This window comes from Neophocaena asiaeorientalis, unplaced genomic scaffold (assembly GCF_003031525.2).
Source record: "Neophocaena asiaeorientalis asiaeorientalis breed wild unplaced genomic scaffold, Neophocaena_asiaeorientalis_V1.1 scaffold391, whole genome shotgun sequence".
Classification (NCBI taxonomy): Eukaryota; Metazoa; Chordata; class Mammalia; order Artiodactyla; family Phocoenidae; genus Neophocaena; species Neophocaena asiaeorientalis.
Genome location: NW_020174056.1, coordinates 235122 through 258376, shown reverse-complemented (window position 1 = coordinate 258376; position 23255 = coordinate 235122). Strand labels below are relative to the sequence as shown.

The following is a 23255-nucleotide window of genomic DNA, read 5'->3' as shown; positions in this document are numbered from 1 at the left end:
CAGAAGAACTCAAGAATTGGTAAATTTGCTGGCCAAAGAGATTGTTTTATAATTAGATGGGTATGCTATTTATGCCCATTATTACAAAAGACCTGCAATTTGCATATTGGCCTCAAAATTACTCTTCCTATCTTAATGGTTTAATCCTATGATTTGGATCAGATAAATGTCAAATACCTAACTGAAACAAGAGCTTTTCTGATTGTTTTTTCTTTTTCCTGTTTATATGACAAGGCATTCTGTCTGTACCTGCTTAGAAACTCATGCTTCTCTCAGGAAATGAAAACTGTCATCCAATATTTAAATTGCTGTATTTTGACAGTTTCAGATTTTCAAGTAATAACCAATTATTGGATAGAAAATTTCCATTCACAAAATCCCTAAGGTAGACTAAAATGATTCATAAGAAAAGAGCATAATTTCGTCCAACTGACCTACCTAACCATTTTTGTATGACTTTAAAGTCATTGTCTTAACAGGTGAACAAACTAACTCAATCTGCGTATCAAACTAATATGGAAACAAAATACATACTTTAAATAAGAAGCAACCCAATTTCCTGAAGAAAACCCTACTGTCAGAGCCATTCCTTGGAGGTGGCAGATATGTGGGTGGGGAACAACCACCTATCACGGTTTAGCACGGAGTGGGGCATGAAGAAAATTCTATGGGAGGTCTTCTCTTCATTTTCTGTTTCCAAACATTTTTATCCAAGTGAAGTTGGTCTAAAATTGGTATTAGGATAATAGCAAGAACATGTGATAAAAAAACATTCAGCTTACAAGGTTCCCTAGGATTGGGGTGGGCAGTTCACATATGTTTTCTTGGTTAAGGGTTGGGGAGATATGGTTTATTAGGCTAATTATGTTTAAATGCACATCAGTGTCAGGGCTATTTAAAAACAGGTAATATCTAATTGTTTTTCTGAATCACTGCCTTGCAACTGGTTATAGGTGAATGGAACTCTCAAAGTATGAGACTTAGGGATATTGTAAGTTTCCAACTGCTAGAGAAGTCTGCATCTGTTAAGGTGGCCTGTGCATGTGCGGGTAATCTCTTATGACAGAGACAGAAAAAAATTAGTCCAGAAGAATCACATTGGCTCTGATAAAGGAGCAGAAACTAACCAATCCTGAAATCACCTAGATTTGATTGAAAATTGACATTAAGGATTGGTTTGACATACCCAGTAAAGTATCAGATGTCAAATGCAATCTTTGGTTTCTACTCTAATGTTTTTAATCAAGTTAGCATAACATAGAGCTACCCAGATGCTGAGGTGTGTCAATAATACTTCTTCCTAATAGTTTCTTAGTATTAGAAAATGTTCCTAGAGGGTTATAAGATTTATGACCAGTGTATTCTATTAGGGACACTTTTTGGTCCTGGGTTGCCTCCCAGGAGTTTAAACTGATTTGGGTCATATGTGTATTTGGTGTTCTTAGGTTCTCTTGTTTATACCAAGTCCTCCTTTAACTTTCTCTACTCCCCAAAGTTGTCTTCCTCCTATGCCCCTCTCTTCAACAGTAGTTCAGCTTGGGCAAGAACTATAGGTATTAATGGTAGGAAATTGAATTTCTGAAGACTCAAAGGAAGATTGGCTTAAATTTCAGAGAATATTCTAGGTTTCCCTTTACATGAATTTCTATCAGCTAGATACACTACATCTATTATAAGTTATTCTATTTTGACAACTAGTTTGCAAAAATTAAATTAACAAACAGGATAAAATTTTCTAAATGCTGGTAAAGTTTGTGTTCATCCTTTAATTTTAAAAAAATACTCCCACATTAATAGTTTGATGTTTTATTTGTGTTCATTTATATTATGTTATTTTCTAATATTGATTGATATTATTTTAGCACAGAAATCAGTTAAAAAGAATAATTGGCTTTTACATTGTAAGAGTAAGCATAAAATGTCCTCTTGATTTAATTATTTTTCTTTTGGCCCCTCCCCCCAAAAGAAAAATTTAAAAATAAATAAATAAAATGGGAAACTTTGAATCTTGAACTCTGAGTTATCAATTGGCATCCAGGAAGAAAAGTTAGCCCTGTCACCTCCAGAGAAACACACTGGAGCAACAGGATAATTGTTTATTACTTTTAATTCCATACTTGGAAAAATAAGGTACAACACAACATGCAAAAATTAATTTTTAGCCATTTTTAAAGTTTTCAATGGGCCTATTTACTTACAGGGATATTAAAAATGAAAATATATTTTCAAGCAACACATATGTTCAACTAATGTATAACCAGTTTTCTAAGTTATGAAGTTATCAAGTTCTGTAGGATATTTTGTCATACCTTGCATCCCACTGCTGTAGCCAACAAAGGCTTTGCTCTCTAGCTCTTTTTTGTATGCATGCTATGCATTTCAATCAATTTTTTCAAATGTAAGAACTCTTCAGGTTTCATTAGAATTATCTAAATTTTGCATTTGATTTCAAAGGTTAAAAAAAGGAAAGGAAAGAAAACTGTATATGTATGCTATACTGTTTGAAGTTTACCTTGTAATAAGCAAAATGTCCTAAGAGATAAAAGGCATGCTCTCTCAGAACTCCAAAGTAATATTGTTTATGGTCTCTTTGCAGCTAGATCCTGAAGCTAGTACTATTCTAAAAGAACTTCAGGTTAAACTCAGTGGAGTTCTGGATGAGCTCAGTGTCACTTACGGTGAAAGGTAAGTGGCCTAAGTAATTACTATCCAAATGTATTAGGTTTCATTTAATGATAATCATGCCTTCAACACTGTCTCTCTCCTCTGACTAAGTCCGTTTAACCTCAAGACTCAATCTAAGCATCACCTCCTCTGGAAAATCTTCCATGACCCTGCGATTTTATAGTGATGTCTTGCTGCTTGCTCCCCAGAACTCCTGCTCCCCAGTATCCTGCAGTTGAGTAGCACTTACAACACTATGCTCTAAGTTCTGGTTAACTTCCCTCTTTCCCTCTCTTTATTGTATGTTTCTTAACATCTCATTCTTATTTGCAATTCTAGTGTTTAGAGCTTAGCAATTGGCTGTTGAAAGAATAGAGGGAGGCGAGAAGGCAGAGATAAAATCCTCACATATATAACAAGTATGAGTTGTGTTCATGCCATACACATCAGTGTGGTTTCACTTCGAAAGAACTGAACTCTTAACCCCATAACTGAATTAAGTCAGGGTGATTTGTTTTAGGCTTTAGAAATGTTAATGCAATTAGCTCATGGGAAACTACTGACATATCTATGTTTTGTCTTTTTTTTTTTTTAATTAACTTTGCTTGCCTATGGTGTGTTTCTAAAGAATGAGAAGTTCATCCTAGATAAACTTCATTTTGGATCTATAGGAAAAAGCCGTCATCTCATCAGCAAATGTTAAAATAGATTAGAATTTATCCCTTATCGGTCATATCATTTGCAAATATTTTCTCCCATTCAGTAGGTTGTCTTTTCATTTTGTTGATGGTTTCCTCTGCTGTGCAAAAGGTTTTAAGTTTAATGAGGTCCCATTTGTTTATTTTTGCTTTTATTTCCTTTACTTCAGGAGACAGATCCAAAAAATATTGCTGTGATTTATGTCAGAGTGTTCTGCCTATGTTTTCCTCTAAGAGTTTTATAGTATCCAGTCTTATATTTAGGTCTTTAATCCACTTTGAGTTTATTTTTGTATATGGTGTTAGAGAATGTTCTAATTTCATTCTTTTACATGTAGCTGTCCAGTTTTCCCAGCACCACTTATTGAAGAGACTCTCTTTTCTCAATTGTGTACTCTTGCCTCCTTTGTCATAAACTAATTGACCATAAGTGCATGGGTTTATTTCTGGGCTTTCTGTCCTTTTCCATTGATTTATGTGTCTGCTTTCATGCCAGTACCATACTGTATTGATTACTGTAGCTTTGTAGTATAGTCTGTAGCATAGTCTGAAGTCAGGGAGCATGATTCCTCCAGCTCTGCTCTTTCTCAAGATTGCTTTGGCTATTCAGGGTCTTTTGTGTTTCCGTAAAAATTTTAAAAATTTTTGTTTCAGTTGTGTGAAAAATGCCACTGATAATTTGATAGGGTTTGCATTGAATCTGAAGATTGCCTTGGGTAGTATGGTCATTTTAACAGTATTGATCCTTCCAATCCAAGAACACAGTATCTTTCCACCTGTTTGTGTGGTCTTTGATTTCTTTCAGCATCTTATAGTTTTTGTAGTACAGGTCTTTTGCCTCCTTATGTAGGTTTATTCCTATGTGGGTTTTTTTTTTTTTGTTTTTGTTTTTAATGCAATGGTAAATCAAACACATTTTTGATGAGGTTCATTACTTTCATACAGAATTTGCTTTAAATATTAGTTCAATAAATGTTGACTTATTATTTGAAGCTATGTCTTCAGTTCTCAAATAAGACTGAAATTTACTCTTATGGAGAGGGCTAGTTATCTCTTTGAATCTCAGTCATCACTTATTAGTGTGTTTTGGAAAGATACATGCTTAACACACATTCATTGATTAGTTTTGCCACTCTTAAATCCAAAAGACTAAAACAAAAAAGACACTGAAAGTATCATATTTTTTCTCAAATGTAGAAATGAGGCAAAGTAAAGAAAAATCCTATGCTTGGACTTCTCTTCAGTATCAGAGCTGTGTTCATTATGTTCATGGAACCCCCTCTCAAAGTTTAAGTGCTGGGCCAGATGCAGTCTTGATGTATTGAGCTTTTAGGGTCGTAGCTCTGCCTTCTGCTTTGTGTTGTTAGCTGACCTGGATGATCCTGCATACTTGGCCTAAATGTTAATAAGTAATTTGAAGTTTCTGCTTACAAGGAGTTGGAGAGGCAGACATTGTCCCAGAGATTTGGGGGCTCGTTGGCTCTGACTTGGGGTGACACTTAGAGGCTTACCTCTCTTTATTCTAGTTGTAAGTTGACATGTGATTAGCAGAAGGACTGTTGCCTTCAGCTACAAAGGCAAAAATAGAGATTATTTAGCAAAGTTAAGGGGAGATAAAAGGGGTCAGGAATAGCTAGAGGTGTTCAGAACCTTACGGGAAATAAGATGACTAAACAGGATAGAAACTATAATTAAATTAAAAAAGGATATTCAAATTATTTTCTGTAATGTATCCAAATCATCCTCTGAACAAGTACTTTTTATTCTGTTTTGTTTTAAGATTGGGGAATATTCAGGTTACAAAGGCTGAAATATATATTATGATTGGAAAAACTTAGCAAACTTCAGTTATGAAATAAGGAGAGATGCCTTTAGGAGGGCACTTGAAGTACTTTAGTCATATGAAGTCAGCTATTTAACCTAGATATTGAAACTCCTTGTTACCCTGTTTGTATTTCTTCATTATTTTTTAAATATACCTCTAAGAGAGCTAGGATTATTGAAATAAATAGCCCAGATGTCATTCTTTCCTTATAAAAAGAATAATTATTATATCTTTGTTGCCATAGATTTATTTCCCATACTGCCAACCAGGTCTGCATCACACACTCAGGGTAGGTGGGAAGTCCATAATGATCAGTGTGATCATGCTGTGAAGTCAAACGATAATTTCATGCTGGACTTTATGCTGTGAAGTCAAACTGAATCCACCCTTCTTACAGTCTAAATTAGTGGTCTAGAGTTTTAAAGTTAAGTGCATATTTAATTGCCCCAAATCCATTTCATCTACCGTTATTAAAACCCACAATTAAATTATTCTACCCTCTGTAGCTGGTAGGGTGATTTTTCAGGAAAGCCAGGACAGAGCCAAAGCAAACATCTGAAGCCCGGGTCCCCAGGTTCCTGATAACATGCACAGGGCACCCACCTGGGAACTGAGACTCAGCAACAGGACTTCAATGATATCTTAAGGATGTTCTTAACGTTTTCAAAACCTGTGCCACTTAGGTTTCTGCTTACACGCATTTTGCAGCTTGGTTTTTTGATTCACTACATTTCTTTTAGTGATATCTTTGATGCCAGTGGCTGGCTGGATTAAGTAGATTAAAAATTTAGGAATATTTCATAGGATTTCTTCTGTGTGTTTGGCATCTTGAGTGCTCACAGAGTCTGTCATTATTACCTGGTACTGCTGATTAATAAAAACTTTTCAACTGTAAAATGGATAGAAAAAAATGAATCTTTAGGTGTATTTACAAAAAATTGATAGAGACAAAAGATTTTCGGGTCAAATGCAGGTGTTGATTCACCTGGATTCATGCTAAGGTAGAATGTCATTCTCTTTTATTCTCTGGTAATCCTTCCTCCATATGCCTCATCTCCCCACACAGAGCTGGCTTCTGGTGGGTGTTTACCATATGGGTCTGTTGTAAGAACCTGTTTGTACATTTTTGGATCATGAGTATCATACCTTCTGCTCAGTCTATCCTCCAGCCCAGTAAACTGATTTGAGAATAAGTTCAAAAGAAAGTAGCTATTTCAAAGGTGATTATTACTGCAGTCAGCAGGATCACTGATACCCAGTAGTAAATCAACTAGGTCAAGTTTTCCACCATTATTTACCTTTCCTTTCTCTTGCCCCAAGTATCTACCACCACTACCCTTCACTATATACACCCACCACCATCACCCCCTTCTCACATCAGAAGCCCGGGTGTTCTTCACTACCCCCAATGCCACCCTTCCCCCCAACCACTACCTGACAAAAGTCCAAAGGCAGGTCCAGCCAGAAAAAAGCCAAGTGATTAGGCATTCAGCTTCCTTTGAACCTAAACCTGAAACAGCATATTCCATTGAATGAGATAAATACACAGAGAGCCAAGAAATGAACCACATCCACAGAGGCAAACTGAGATCCAAGGATCAAAGAGTCAAATGCAGGGGGACAGAAATGGTGGTATCACTAGTAAAGAAAGTCACAGAGAAGTCAGGAGCCAAAGATGGAAACAGCCACAACACAATGGTGGAAGTAGAATCAGGCCTTGACTACATGCTCAACAATACGGACCAATATTTATAAACCTGTTATATCAGGAGCAAGAAAAACACCCAAGTTGTGATCATTTAAAATATATCAGACTTGAGGATATAGGGAGGGAAAGGCTAAGCTGGGACGAAGTGAGAGAGTGGCATGGACATATATACACTACCAAATGTAAAATAGATAGCTGTGGGAAGCAGCCACGTAGCACAGGGAGATCAGCGCTGTGCTTTGTGTTCACGTGGAGGGGTGGGATAGGGAGGGTGAGAGGGAGACACAAGAGGGCGGAGATATGGAGATATATGTATATGTATAGCTGATTCACTTTGTTATAAAGTAGAAACTAACACGCCATTGTAAAGCAATTATACTCCCATAAAGATGTTAATAAATAAATAATAAAATAAAATACATCAAAGATTTCCCATATTAGGTAGCAAAACCAAAAACTAGAAAAATGAAATATTTAACAACAGGCTATACTATATTTATAATGTAAATTCAAAAATAAAGGGTCAAATATGTGCCACAAGAATAAGGAATTTTGGGCTTCCCTGGTGGCGCAGTGGTTGAGAGTCCGCCTGCCGATGCAGGGGACACGGGTTTATGCCCCAGTCTAGGAGGATCCCACATGCCACGGAGCGACTGGGTCCGTGAGCCATGGCCGCTGAGCCTGCGCGTCCGGAGCCTGTGCTCCACAACGGGAGAGGCCACAACAGTGAGAGGCCCTCGTACCGCAAAAAAACAAAAACAAAACAAAACAAAAAGAATAAGGAATTTTATCTGTTTTGTTCATTGATGTATCCTAGTAACTGAGACTGGCACACAGTATTAATTAAACATTTGTAGAATGCATACATTAATAAATATTTATATTATTTCTATTTAATGAATAATGACAGCATTATATAGTGAAACTTCCTAAACTTCTATATAAAATGTGAGGAATTGTTGCATTTGGATCCTTCTTAAATAACATGAACTGTGTCATCATTGTGTGTGGAGAAAGAGGAATGGGACTGACTTGATTTCAATACTAAAATCAACTCCCTCCTCATCACCATTCCCGTGATGTGATCATTTCCCAAATTTTTATTTACACCCATTATCCTAACTGGCTTTTTTCTTGCCTGCCTGAATGTATATTATAATTACTCCTATTGTTGGAGGTATGAAAGTAACAGACAACATAGAGGAATGGTGGATATGCTGAAGGTCTCCACTATTTAAATCTCTTACTATTTGCTGCTGCTTAGGTAGGAATCACCAAAACTGGTGTAGAGGATGTAAAGAATGAAAACAGTAATTCTAAGGCTTACTCTTCACAGACTTAGTTAATCTTTTTTCTAATCTTTCCTTGAGTGCTTGCCTGTGTTGGGTTAACAGCGTACTTAATAATTTAATGTTGGATTGTGTTTATTTGCTGTTAACTAGCAGTATAATATCAGTTACTGATGTAAGCTTACGCAAGGAGAAATATTTCTTATTACTCATATTAACATTATTGCTTCTATTGGTTAATAGATTAGTCCGGTGTAAAACTAGGGGTTGATTTGCTTATTGTTGATATTAAGATAAAGTTATTGTTGAGCTTGAATGCTTTCCTAATTGGTGGAGCTTTTAAGCCAACTATGGTGTTGTTTATTTACTCTCTAGATAAGGTTGTATCCATTTCTAAAAAGCTATACCTTTTTAGATTAACGTTTAAAAATACATTAAAATTTCTAATTTTTTTGTAATTTTTAAAGTTAAACTAAGATTTTTTTCTTGGACAAGCAGCTTTCACCAGGCTCGTTAGGCTCGTCACCTCTGCTTATAAACCTTCTCACTGCTTTGCTACATAGATGAGTTTGTTCTACAAACTGTTCGTAAGTAGCTCATCTGGTTTCGGGGTATTTAGCTAAGTTCTCTTTGTTAAATGTTTACTAGTTAAATCATTATGCAAAATGTAAAAGGGGTAAACTTTGCTTTTTATTACTTGTAATGCTTCTTTCATCATTCCCTTACGGTGCTTTCTCTGTAGCGCCAAAGGTGGTTTTAAATTTCTATCTCCTGTACTTTAAATGCTGAGTGAACGATTGATTTAATTTGCTTGTGTTAGTAAAATTTGTGGAGGTTTGGGCTAGCGTTGTTCAAAGTATTCATAGATTATGAAATCCCCTAGGTGTAAACGAGGTGCTTTTATTTAAGCTATGCTTTGATTGATCTAAGCACACTTTCCAGTATGCTTACCCTGTTACAACTTGTCTCCTCTCATATACTTGGTGTTTGTTAATAGGTTATAGGAAGTTGTTATAATACTTGAGGATGGTGATGGGTGGTGTGTGCGTGCTTCACGGCCTTGTTCAACTAAGCATTCTATTCTTAATTTACTACTAACTCCTCCTTTGGTTTTTCGTTTTCATAAAAACTTCTGTGTGTGAGAAGTACATTCTCGAAACAGAAAAGGCAGACCATTTCTTCCTATCCCATAGGTTACACCTTGACCTAACTTTTTATGTATAGTATTTATGCTTGCTTTTATCCCTTCTTAGGGTTTGCTGAAGATGGCGGTATATAGACTGAATTAGCAGAGCTTGGTGAGGTTTATCGGGGTTTATTGATTATAGAACAGGCTCCTCTAGAGGGGTGTGAAACATTGCCAGTCCTTTGAGTTTTAAGCTGCTGCCAGTAGTACTCTGGTGAATAATTTTGTTATTATAATTAGGGTTTAGGGCTAAGCATAGTGGGGTATCTAATCCCAGTTTGGGTCTTAGCTGTCGTGTAATCAGGAAATACTAAGGTCACTTTCATAGTTTATTTTAGCTATGGCTTTTTAGGGTTTAGTTAGAATTTAACTTTATTTTTTATTACTCTTTAACAGGCTTTACGCCGGTTTTCTATTTATTTGGATTAATCATATGAGCAAGATGGCTGGCACGAAGTTTACCAACCCTAGATAATGTAACTTAGTCGAGCTTTCATTTAAGGCTGAATTTTTATCACTGCTGTTTCCCATAGGGGTGTGGTGAAGCAAGGTGTTATGAGCTACTACCGTTAGTGTGCTTGATACCTGCTCCATTTTACAGTAATGATTTAGAGAGCATTCTCACTGGGGTGCGGATGCTTGCATGTGTAATTTTATTAGAAACTAATAGAAAGGCTGGGAACAAACCTATGGAGTTAGTAAACTCATCTAGGCATTTTCAGTGCCTTGCTTTAGAATTTAAGCTACATTAACAAGTTGTGTTTATATAGTGATGTAACATGTATATAGTTTTCCTGTATAATTTGTTAGATTTAGTATTAAAATTTTAATGAAATGGCTGATAGATCTAGGGAGATGTCTGTCTATATAAGTGGTATATGTCTAAGTAATTCACTGGTACGATTAGGGTTTATTTTCTAGGTCTATCTTACTTTGAGTACTGAAATGTTCACGCTGTCAGATAGATTAATTAAATTCTATGTATTTATATATTCCTGTCTTGTTTTGGGGGGTTGGTGGGGCATTATAGGCATGTAGAGCATAGGGTTTAAGTGGGGGAGGTCATGGGGTGTTGTTAAACAGGTCATTTATCTGTTCAACACGTTTAATAGGGGTGGGTGGAAGGAGGATGGTCCATTGATACATTCAGCCAATATTTCTTGAGGAACTCATGGTGTGGGTAGATAACACTGAAAAAAACGGTCCTGCCCTCATGGAGCTTATATTCTATTTGGAGCAATAGACGACAAACAAATAGATAAAAACTATGTAATGTGTCAAAGAATGGAGAATGCAATAAAGAACTGTAAGGAAATGGAGAATGATAGGAATTTCATTTCAGGTGGAGTATTTATGAAACACTTTTCCGAGGAGGTGACCTTTGGCTTATGCCTGTAATAAGTGAGGGACTAACAGACCCATGAGAAATTGCATGGGGGAGGGAACATAACAGTGGCCATGAGGTGACCTTTGGCTTATGCCTGTAATAAGTGAGGGACTAACAGACCCATGAGAAATTGCATGGGGGAGGGAACATAACAGTGGCCATGAGATAAGAGTGTCCTCAGAGAATTCTAAGGACACCAGGGAGACTACTGTGGCGGGACTGCAATGAAGCAGAGGGAATAGTGGCAAGAAATGACATCAGGGAAGTTTCCAGGGCCAGAATATGTTGGGATTTAATTAACTCCATGAAATACATTCTAGGCTTTTTTTTTTTTTTTTCCAGTGGATCTGGAAGCCATTGAAGGTTTTTAGCAAGAGAGGAACATGATCTGGTTTCTATTTTAAAAGATACCTTTAGAGGGTTGAACAGAGAGTTAATGTAGGAAATTATTACACAAGTTCAGGTGAAAGATAATGGTGGCTTGGCCTGCAGTAGCTTTGTGGAAGTAATAATAGATCCTCAGATTTAATATACTTTATAAAGATTTGCTGACGGATTGGATGTTGAAAATTTCATTAGATTGGATGAGAAGAATTCATTAGACTTCTATCTAAGTAAAAAGGCTACATAGGCAGTTTAATAATGGTTTGTATTTTAGAGTAGAAGTCATATCTATAGATGTATATTTGGCAATCACCAGTATACAGATGGCAGGAAAATCATGAGACTAGATATGATTGCCAAGGAAGTGATTTTTTTTAATAAATTTATTTTATTTTATTATTTATATATGTTTGGCTGCATTGGGTCTTCGTTGCTGCACACGGGCTTTCTCTTAGCTGCAGCGAGCGGGGCTACTCTTCATTGCGGTGCGCAGGCTTCTCATTGTGGTGGCTTCTCATGTTGTGGAGCACAGGCTCTACGCGTGTGGGCTTCTGTAGGTGTGGCACACAGGCTCAGTAGTTGTGGCTTGCAGATTCTAGAGCGTAGGCTCAGTAGTTGTGGCGCACGGGCTTAGTTGCTCCACAGCATGTGGGATCTTCCCGGACCAGGGCTCGAACCCGTGTCCCCTGCATTGGCAGGCGGATTCTTAACCAGTGTGCCACCAGGGGAGCCCCACGGAAGTGATTTTTGATGGAGAGATGGTGTGGTCCAAGGATTGAGCCTAGAGGTGGGATTGCCGATGTAGGGTTGCCAGCTAAACTACAGCATATGCCCAGTTAAATTTGAACTTCATATAAAAATGGACAATCTTTAATATAAATATGTCCCAAGTATCACATGGGGCATACTTACACTAAAATTATTCACTATCTGAAATTAAAATTACCTAGGCATTCTGTGTTTTAATATGCTAAGTCTGGCAACCTTATTACAATAGTTAGAGGTCAGACAATGAAGAAGGAGCAGCTAGTGAGGTTGGAGGAAAGCTAAGAGGGTGTGGAGTCCCAGAGGCTAAGTGAAGAAGGTGTACCCAGATGCCAAGGGTCACTCACAGTCATTTTTCCAAAAGATGCTCAGAGGGACATCTCAGCTGTTACTGGGAGTGATGGGGGCCGAATGATCTCCCACTCAAGTTAATTCGACCCGAAAAGCATCAGTCTTACCTACTTTACATATAAGCGTTCTAAGTAAGCTTTCATTGCAACAAAAATTTTCGCAGCTAAACAGTAAGTTTGAAAACTAATGAGCAAGGGCTATCACACCATTGCAAACAGATCAAACTCCCTGGGGTGAATTTAACAGACACAGGCAAAGGAAGGCATAAATGTTTGCTCTTATTCCAGAATTTATATTCTTTATTTTCAGTTTCCAGCTTATTATTGAAGAGTGCATAAAACAGATGAGTTTTGAACTAAATCAAATGAGAGCAACTGGAAATACCGCATCTAATAAGAACAGTACAGCCATGGATGCAGAGGTTGTATTAAGACCTCTCATGGACTTCTTGGACAAAATGTAAGTGTTCTACCCAGTTTTCTCTTGATTTGCTGCCCTCAATTTGGCTGATATGGATTTCAGAGAAAAAAAACATATTTTCCTCTATGTAGGACAGCTTTAAAAGGGCATCTACAGAAATAGATCAATTCACTAAAAAAGAAAAACTCTTAATTCATTACTAGATGAGAATGACTATGTACAGAAAAGGAAAAATGGAGAGGAAATAAGTATGGATAACTAAGGAGGTTGCTGCTCTGAGGCATAGAGAGATTTAGGATTTCATGCTTCTCAGATAACATATTGTTCTGCAACTTCTTGGACATGGAGAAAGACTGAGTTGACTCCAGAATATCTGATTTCATGTCAGAAACCTGCTGAAGAAGAGAATAGCACAAATGTGACTACAGTTAATTCAGCTCAGAGGCAAGTAGATTGCTGCCTCACCCCACCTTCTATAACTATTTACTGAGTGTCCGCCTGTTTCAAACTCTAATCTAGGCACTGGACAATGATGATGGAGAGTCAAGGTCCTTGACTCCATGGAGATTCCAGTCCAGTGGTGGGAGTGGGTGGGAATGAAGGTCTTTATGACCAACTAAGACAGTGTTCTGAACCAAAAAGTTGGTTTATTTTGCTTCTGTTCCATCCCTCCTCTTCGAAGTTCTAATTTTGTAAGTTTGGAGTAGGGTCCAGGCACCTACATTTTAAAATGTGTTCACAATTGGCAACCATTGATCTAAAGCAGCAAGAGGTATGATTTCTTAAATGGTGATACTTAAAACCAGAACTGAAGGTAGAAAAGCAAAAAATAACTTTGAATGCCTACCATGGGACCAGTATTATACCTACTAGTTTACATATATTACCTCATTTAATATTGTTGTGGAAAATTAATTAATGCCAAAGAGACCAAGATAAATAAGAGGGAACAGTGTACCTTTCCTTAAAGATAAGGATAACAAAGAAGGAATTAGTAAGGAGAACCTCTTCTACATATTTATGACTTCTACCTTAATTCCATTTCCCTTTGCTTATAACCTTACTGCGTAAGTAAGACTAATGTTCTTATCACTTTAATTTTAGTATTTGGTAGAAAAATTATTTTCTGTCTGCTATGGGGAAATATCTAGAAGATAGGTGAATAGGTAATTAGGTAGCTTAGCAGGAAGCAGGTAGGGCAAGTGGCGTAGAAGAAAAGGCGGAAGAAAAGAGAGAAGAGGAGGAAAGAGAGAAAGGCGTCTTCATATCTTTAGACACTTTTATCTAACCTCATTTCCTATATAACCCCTTGAAATTTGTGTCATCTTATATGGCTCTTTTCTATGGACAAGACTTAATTGAATCACAGAAACTACCATTTAGTTGTGAATGTGATGGTGAGCAGAGGGCAGGACAAAGCAATCCTGATCTTCTTAAAACTCCTACTGGATGCCTTCTGTTTTGGGAATTCCAGGCAGCAGTTTGGAGATACATCATTGATAAAACTATTTATTTTTGCATATGCTATAAGCAAAGTTGTGGAACATACAAAAAGTTTGAAGTTATCCTAATACAGTTATCTACTAGTTGAGGGACCTTGAATCCATTTCATCATCTATAAAACAGAGCTAATACATAAAGTGGGTTGGCTCTTCTTTTCAGGATATTTAGATTCTTATTTTCCTCAGTCTTATTTTCTCTTTCTAATTATACTTTATCATATCATCATGTATGTAATTTCCTCTAATTCTTAGTAGAAAGAAACAGTATATAAAAATAGAAAAACATCAATGAGCTTTAAAATATTATAAAAGATTTTAAACTTTTGGAAAGAGATATTATATGAGGCATGGAGAGTTGTGGAAATTTTCTGGGCTAATACAGAATGTACAGCCATAAAGCCACTTGTTAGAGGACTTTTTAAAAAGTTAGATATTAATTCTGTTCTCAAGGAGCTAAGAGTTTAGAAAGAAAAAATAAGAAAAGTAGAAAAAATAAGAAAAGTAGAATAAATGCAATAAGGTATAAAGTAATAATCTCCTGTTCAGATGGTCAGTAGAAATTCCACTTGGGTTGGGTCTTCTTTAAAGGCAGTTAGGGTTTTATAAAATAAGCTATAAGGGCCATTTCCAGCCAGCAGAAATCCCATGCAGAGCTGCAAACATGTCAACAGTTTTATTCCTATTGTTTCAGCTCCAGTTTAAACAGGGTTAGTTAGCATGCCAAGTACATCAGCTGACCATAAAAATAAGATCAATTTTAAATGACACATCTGCTGTAAAATGGGCAGGTTTGTTGTGTCTTAAACTAGTTAGCATGCCAAGTACATCAGCTGACCATAAAAATAAGATCAATTTTAAATGACACATCTGCTGTAAAATGGGCAGGTTTGTTGTGTCTTAAACTAGTTAGCATGCCAAGTACATCAGCTGACCATAAAAATAAGATCAATTTTAAATGACACATCTGCTGTAAAATGGGCAGGTTTGTTGTGTCTTAAACCATCCTAGGAATTTCTCTAAGGGTAGGTTCTGCTGTTCTTCCATGACACATCATCTGGTTTCCACCCTATGTCCATATAGGGAATACCTATCTACCAGGAAGCTAAAACTACCACCTTTGAACAATGGTTTCCAAACCAGTGGGGCTACAGAGTTCCATAGCTATGCTTCAGGGACCCCCAACTCTCCTCTTAAACCAGGGGAGGTCACTTTCATGTATTTTTATATATTAGGTATCTATACACAGCAGTGATAGGAGAAATACTTCTTCATGAAAATGTGTTCGGGAAATCTCTCCCTTTGCCTCTCACACATCACATGCCTTTAAATATTAATTCCTTAAATGTTAATTATATACTTAAATATTTAAAAGTCAATTCTGTCTCTATCAGAACCCAGTTTATAAGTTCTGAGTCCAAAAGTACAGAGTACTCAGTAGCACTATAGAAAGTCCATGAGGCTACCTTGAAATATATGACCCCCACCTGTGGCCCTCTGTGCAACAGGTTTGATTAACTCTTATTAAAGGCTTCTCGAAGAGTTCAGCGTCATCTTATGGTACATTCCATAAATCTTTATGCAGCACTGTGCCTTCATGTATTGCTGGGCCTTCACACACAAGTACATTTACCAAGGGTAGCATGGGGCATTGGACAGTGTACTGGCTCTCAGCCCTCACTTCCTAGCCTCACTTCCTTAGACAAGTTCCCCAACATCTCTGAGCTGGGTTTTGATTTCTAAAATGGATATACTAGATACTCATATAATAAGTGAGAAATCTTCAGAAGAGATTTCTAAACTAAAGTGTTATATAAATGCTAGATGATGTTACCATCATTATCTCACCATGAGAAGAATTTGTAAGAAATACCTTAAACCTATTAAAGTTGGTAAATTGCAAATCTAGAAAACCTGAACTCAGAGAACAAATTTGTGCTGGCTGGAAATAGGTAAAGGGAGTCAAAGGGTACAAACTTCCAGTTATAAGATAAATAAGTCCTGAGGATGTAATGCACAGCATATATATAGTATAGTAACTATACTAAATTATATATTGGAAAATTGCTAAGAGTAAATCTTAAAAGTTTTTATCACAAGCCAAAACAAAACAACTATGTGAGGTGATGGATGTTAACTAAATTTATGGTGGTGATAGTTTCGTAGTATGTACATATATCAAATCGTTATTTTGTGCGCCCTAAACGTACACAATGTTATATGTCAATCGTATCTCAATAAATCTGGAAAATAAATAAGTATATCAATCGTATCTCAATAAATCTGGAAAATAAATAAAGTTGGTACGGTTTTGCTCTTGAGTGAAATCATATGCATGTTTGCCATGTTGTTATGTTGGTCCAGTGCCAGATAGTGATGAACATGGAACATGTAGTAACTACAAGTCTGGAACGCAGGTAAAAATTGTGTACTTTGGGAGCCTTGATGTCAGTTTAGGATGCAATTTAAGAAAGGAAATACTCTGAATTCATTTTCTACCAAACAGTGAATTACCTAATGGTGTATAATATGATGAAACAGATTTTTGATATTATGTATTTTTTTTCCATAAATGAAATGAAATTTAGCATCTGAAAATTATAAAGACCTATTCAGGTATTTGAATGTCAGTGCTGAAAATGTGAATTTCTGATCAATCAAATGATACCTCAGTAAAAGACTTATAAGTGATTGTGTGTTTTATTTCATTTCAGATTAAGTCTCTCAGCAAAAATCTGTGAGAAAACAGTCCTGAAGCGAATATTGAAAGAACTATGGAAGCTAGTTCTCAACAAAATAGAAAAACAAATTGTCCTCCCTCCTCTGACAGATCAAACAGTAAGTATTCAAACTAACATTTGATTATATTTTCAATAGCCCATCTAATTGTTTTTTGTTTCAATGAATGGTTTTGATCTAGACAAAATAGTAATTAAATTCATTTTTGGAAAAAGGGTGTGGTATACAGTGTCTTAGCAATGATCATTCCAATGACATCACCTTGTACAAATCAATTTTTTTCTTTTCCATTATGGCTTATTACAAGATACTGAATGTAGCTCCCAGTGTTAAACAACAGGATCTTGTTGTTTATCCATTCTATATATAATAGTTTGCATCTGCTAGTCCCAAACTCCCAATGCAATCCTCCCGCACCCCCATCACACGTCAATTTTAAATAGTGGCAGTAGCAGTCATACTTCACACTGGCTTGACATTTCAAACGTTATCTCTTGAAAAACAAATGTATCAAAGCTCAACTTGTAGAGTTATCTGGTCTACACATGTAATTTTTATTTAATTTTATTATGACCCCCCCCACCCCAGGGAAATAGATTTTTGATAGAATATGCCTGCTGTGTTTCTTTCTGCAATACAGCCACACTGCAACACTGCAACACTTTCTGCAACACTGCAAGCCAACACTGCTATCTGGAATTTTTTTTACTTTTCTCTTTTGCTTTTATCTGTCACCTTCGCACTTAGTGGTTAATACAGGAGACATCTTTTAGTGCATTTGAAGAATGTGATTGTATCATACACAGTGAAATCAGAAAGAACCAGAAAGATCAGTTGGCAGCAAAAGTCAGACAGTGGTCAAGCGGATACCCCGTCCAGCTAACTCAGCATATCCTGAGCCAAGCGAGGAAAGAAAGAACCCTAACGAGCACCTGCTATGGAATGATTTTTTTGTCTGTGACTGAGGACGATAAGTTGATGCAAATAATGAGTAATTATAAACTAAACTAAAATATATACTGACACCATTAATCATGCACACTCAGTCCATATTTATCCAGTGAGATTATATAGAAAATGTTTTCTTGTAAAGTGTTCCAAGGTGCAAAGATTCATGTTTGTGTTGATTTACGGCCAGTGAGTGTTAAATATAAATCACTTTGAGTTTTGCTTCATGCCATGAGTGTATGGTATAATCATTATAGCCTACACGTGTGGGTAGCCAAATCACATACAGAAACACACACACACACCCCACATTCTCACACACCCCTTATTCTGCTATAACACATAATGCATTTCTGTAACACCAGTTACCTGTCACTTAATTTGCCAATAGAGGAATGATGTCAGTGCAATGTGCAAGTTGGGTTGCTTTATAAGTAAATTTTTCTAGGTGAGAGGCTTGGGAATATAACAGAATAGCTATATACTTCAGCAGAAAAGGAAAGAGCACTCAGCCTGGCTGCTACATAGGCAGGAGCCCTTTCATCCTGATTTTAAAAAGATAAAAAAGAGGAAGGGGGCATACTTGCACATTGGTCTGTATCCAGATACATGCACCTAGCCTCTCACACGTGGCAGGCTACCCTGTCCCTGTGCACAGAGCTCCACTTCTACAGGCATTGTCTCAGCCCACGTTATACTCTATTGTGCTGTTGTGTGGGGTTTTTTTTTTACATTTTTAATATCCCTCGAGGTAGCCACCAGCTTCACTGCGCTCCCTTTGAGCTGTTCATGCTGTCTCCCAAAGTAGCATTTATTGTTTTTGATAGTTCTTTGGTAACAAAATTGCATGGACTTTGCACTGCTCCCTCCTATTTTCCCCCAAAGCCCTACTATTTCTAATGAACAATTTTATAGAATATGAGTTTTTTCAAGACTACATCTATCATGTTATAATAGCACAAGTGCTGTATATGACATTTCATTTTTTGATATAAGATCTTCCCTAGGAAAGCTAACCATCACCTCAATTTTCTCAATGAATATACAGGCTCCAATAAAAACATGGAGACTACTACTTCAGAATAGCTGGTTTTCCTTATTGTGAAAACATTCTAGGCTACTGCTGAGTATTCTAGTAGTGCTTCTGATGTTTCTCAAGCTCTCCCCAGGGCCTTGGGGTACTAGGGAAAACCTCTGGCTGAGGGAGGAGTTACGAGGTCAGGGCTCTGATAGATTGGATGGCATGTCAGGTGGACCAGCTCCACCTTCTTCAGCTGTGGATCTTGACATTTTGCATAGATTTATTTTGGGGGGTGGGGAGTGGAGGGAAGTAATTGCCTCTGCTACAAATAAAGAAAGAAAAGATAAAGCTCTCTGAGATCATACATACACTACACTAAACTGGATACACTAGCAGTAACCCATTCAGTAACTCAGACTAAAACTTCCAGAAGTAGGGTGCCTATGAAGATAGTCGTATTGCCAGCAGTACTAGGTATCTTTGATCCAAGTTGTAAAATAGACCAGTTAAGGGCTTATGGCATTAAAGTCACAAATATAATAAGAAAAATAGAGTACATTGTCTGTTGACTACATTTCTACTTTGAGAGTTACTGAAGATCTTATGACGGAGTCCTCTTCTCTCCTTTTCTATGTGTGTGTCTCTAGGGACCCCAGATGATTTTCATTGCAGCTAAAGATCTGGGACAACTATCCAAACTGAAGGTAATAAGAATAAAGCAATTACTAGTTGTCTATGAAAAGTAACGAGCTGACTGCAACTCTGTGAGAAACCAACCTCCTATTAGTAATGGTATTGAATACGGCAGGACTATAGGAGAAGGTGTGTCTGGGATCTCACAGTCTGCTTTAAGAATGAATCAGATCAAAATTTAGGGACTGAATTGTACTGTCGTCTTCTCCCCACACTCCATATTTCTCATATTTTCCAATTCGTAGAGCAACTGGGAATTTTTGACTTTGTGTTGAAGCGTGAAGCATTACTGCTTTAAATTAGACTAAATTAGAGAGCATATTTTCTTCTCTATAGTAAACTGACTTTGTATGAATAAAGGCAAAGAATGCTTCATAGAAATCCAGGAAAGTCTAGAGAACTCTTAAGGCAAGAAACCTAATGCAGGAAAATAAACTCATCAAAGCAGACATTGAACTCACTGACATAATCAACCCCATTATAACAAGGATTTGCTGTATAAATAACCTTACCTTTTATTATCGCTTGAGACTCACAAGACTTTGCAGTTGTGCAGGGAACCTCAGGTTTTTTTCCCCTCTGGAATAGGAACTTGATTCATTAACATACATATTGCGGTTCTGTGACGGGCTTTTTTCACTTAGCATAATGTCCTGCAGGTTCATCCATGTTGTAGTACATGGCAGGATTTCCTTCCTTTTAAAGGCTGAATAATATTCTACTGTAAGTATATACCACATTTTTTATCCATTCATGTATCAGTGGACCACATATAGGCCAACATTGTGCCTGTAGCTGAAATATTTGTTCCTGTTCCATTACTACCTATTAGAATATAGTATAGCATGGGTATGGGTTCCAGATACTGACCACCTTGGCTCAAATTCTACCTCAGCTGCTTCCAAGTATGTGATACTGCCCAAAGTATTTAACCTAATTTTCAGATTTGGCATTTGTAAATCCAGACAATGTTAGCACCTGGTTCAGAGAATTGTTGTGAGGATACATGAGATAATGCATGCATTGTCTTTGCATGGTGCCTGTCAAGAGTATGCCACCTCCCACTCACAGAGGTGATCTTGCTTCCTCCCCAGCTGGCAGCTCAGGGTTAGGTATCACTGGCATTGTTTTGTGTGTGCAACACAGGCAAAGGATAATCCATTTGACTGTGTAATTACTTACTGAGATAAAATAGGTGCCCTATAATATCAGTACTTTATTATATCACCTTCATTATCCCCTTTGTCAGAAAAAAATTAAAGGCCAATAATCCGTTTAGAAGACATAACCATGACATAAAATTCTCACAGGTATTCATTGATGTCGGTGGTTCAGAGGGAAAGCAGAATGTAGATGTCACTGTCAAACTATCGTTTTGGATCTTGATCTCCATTGCATTCTTTATCCCTCTTATTACCTCCCTGACATTTCTAGTCCCTACTTTGAAAAATGGATTTATATAGTATTGAAGTTTCTCATAGAAAACCATGAAAGTGAAACATCACAGTGGCTTATTACAAAAGAAATAGCCCTGGCTATGTGTCTAGCATTCTGTGTGACATCGGGAAACATATTCCATCTCCCCCAGCTTCAGTTTTCTGAACTGAATGTTTGTTATATCAGCTATAACTATTTCAGTTTCAAGTGATGGAAAGCCAGACTAACAAAAGCAAGAAAGGAATTCATTGCTCCATGAAACTTTATACTCCTGGGATAACTCTGGTTTCCATCACTGCTTGATTAGGAAGTCAAACAATATTACAGAACCCAGTTACTCACTGTCTCTCAACTCTGCTCTTTCCTTGTTTGACTTACTGCCTTAACAAACCTCCCTTCCTGTTTGTAAGATGGTTCTCTGCTTATATCTAACATTTTTTAACTTGAAATCTTGTAAAAAAAAAAGAACACCCCCCCTTGGTGCAAGGAATTCCAGCAAAATCCACTGGCACATCATCAACTCTAATAGAATATTATCACCACTCCCAAGCCAACCACTGTGGCCTGGGGAATGGCATATGCTATTTGGCTTAATTCACATACCCACCCACCCCTGAGCTGGGGGTGCAGGCAGCCCTGTTCAAATCTTACGAACACTAGATGGGAGAGACCGGATCCTCAGTGGGCATATGCACACTACCTGGGAAAAATCAGAGTCCACAGAAAACAGAAAACATCACACTTTAGGTCCCTTCATGGCCTCAAAATTTCCTCAATTCAGTGAATTCTCTTTTGATTATAATGAATTAAAAGCAAATTATGAATAAAATATCCTAAAAGAGTTAAATTCATTAAGACTGAAATAATCTGAAGGACTAAAAATAGATTCATGTTATCCATAGGTGATGGAAAAATAACTTAGTTTTCCAAATGTTGTCCCTTGATTTTTAAATTTTTGGTCCATTTAGTTGTCATTTGAATTACAGAGCAATAAGCCCTCTACATTATTATCTAAAAAATTAAAACTCTAGCTAAAACACAGAATTGAAAATTTTTTAACTGAGGTTGATTTATTGTATTGTGTTAATTTCTGCTATACAGTAAAGTGATTCAGTTATACATATATATACATTCTTTTAAAAATTCTTTACCTTTGTGGTTTACCACAGGAGATTGGATATAGTTCCCTGTATTGTACAGTAAGACCTTGTTGTTTATCCATTCTATATATTATAATGGTTTGCATTTGCTAACCCCAAACTCCCAATCCATTCCTCCCCCAACCCCCCCCCCTTGGCAACAAGTCTGTTCTCTATGTCTGTGAGTTTGTATCTTTTTTGTGGATAGCTTCATTTGTGTCATATTTTAGATTCCATATATAAGCGATATCATGGTATTTGTCTTTCTCTTTCTGACTTACTTCACTTAGTATGATGACCTGTAGTTCCATCCGTGTTTTGCTGCAAGTGGCATTATTTCATTCTTTTTTATGGCTGAGTAGTACTATTGTATATATGTACCACATCTTCTTTATCCATTCATCTGTCAATGACATTTAAGTCGTTTCCATGTCTTGGCTGTTGTGAATAGTGCTGCAGTGAACATAAGGGTGCATGTATCTTTTTGAATTGTAGTTTTGTCCAGATATATGCCCAGGAGTAGGATTGCTGGATTGTATGGCCACTCTATTTTTAGTTTTTTGAGGAACCTCCATATTATTTTCCATAGTGGCTGCACCAACTTACATTCCTACCAACAATGTAGGAGGATTTCCTTTTCTTCACACCCTCTCCAGCATTTCTTATTTGTAGAGTTTTAACTATGGCCATTCTGATCCATGTGAGGTGATTCCTGATTGTAATTTTGAGCATCCTTTCATGTGCCTGTGGCCATCTGTGTGTCTTCTTTGGAGAAATGTCTATTTAGTTCTTCTGCCCATTTTTTGATTGGGTTGTTTGGTGTTCTATTGTTGAGTTGTATGAGCTGTTTGTATATTATGGAAATTAACCCTTCTCAGTCGCATCACTTGCAAATATTTTCTCCCAGTCTATAGGTTGTCTTTTCATTTTGTTTATGGTTTCCTTTTCTGTGCAAAAGGTTGTACAGTTTTTGGTTTGTTTTTTATTATTGTTTTTAACACCTTTATTGGAGTATAATCGCTTTACAATGGTGTGTTAGTTTGTGCTTTATAACAAAGTGACTCAGCTATACGTATATCCCCATATCCCCTCCCTCTTGCAT

The 23255-nt window shown here is 36.9% G+C and overlaps 1 protein-coding gene across 2 annotated transcripts in view; it reads left to right on the top strand.

Moving 5' to 3' along the window:
• Window positions 1–23255, top strand: part of UNC13C (unc-13 homolog C) — a 580525-nt gene that overhangs the window by 497323 nt on the left and 59947 nt on the right. For both annotated transcript variants that reach the window (XM_024754347.1, XM_024754348.1), the window contains 4 exons: window positions 2597–2685; window positions 12567–12716; window positions 16891–17014; window positions 19532–19588. In XM_024754347.1, coding sequence (XP_024610115.1) covers window positions 2597–2685; window positions 12567–12716; window positions 16891–17014; window positions 19532–19588 — 420 coding nt within the window. The remainder of the gene's footprint in view (window positions 1–2596; window positions 2686–12566; window positions 12717–16890; window positions 17015–19531; window positions 19589–23255) is intronic.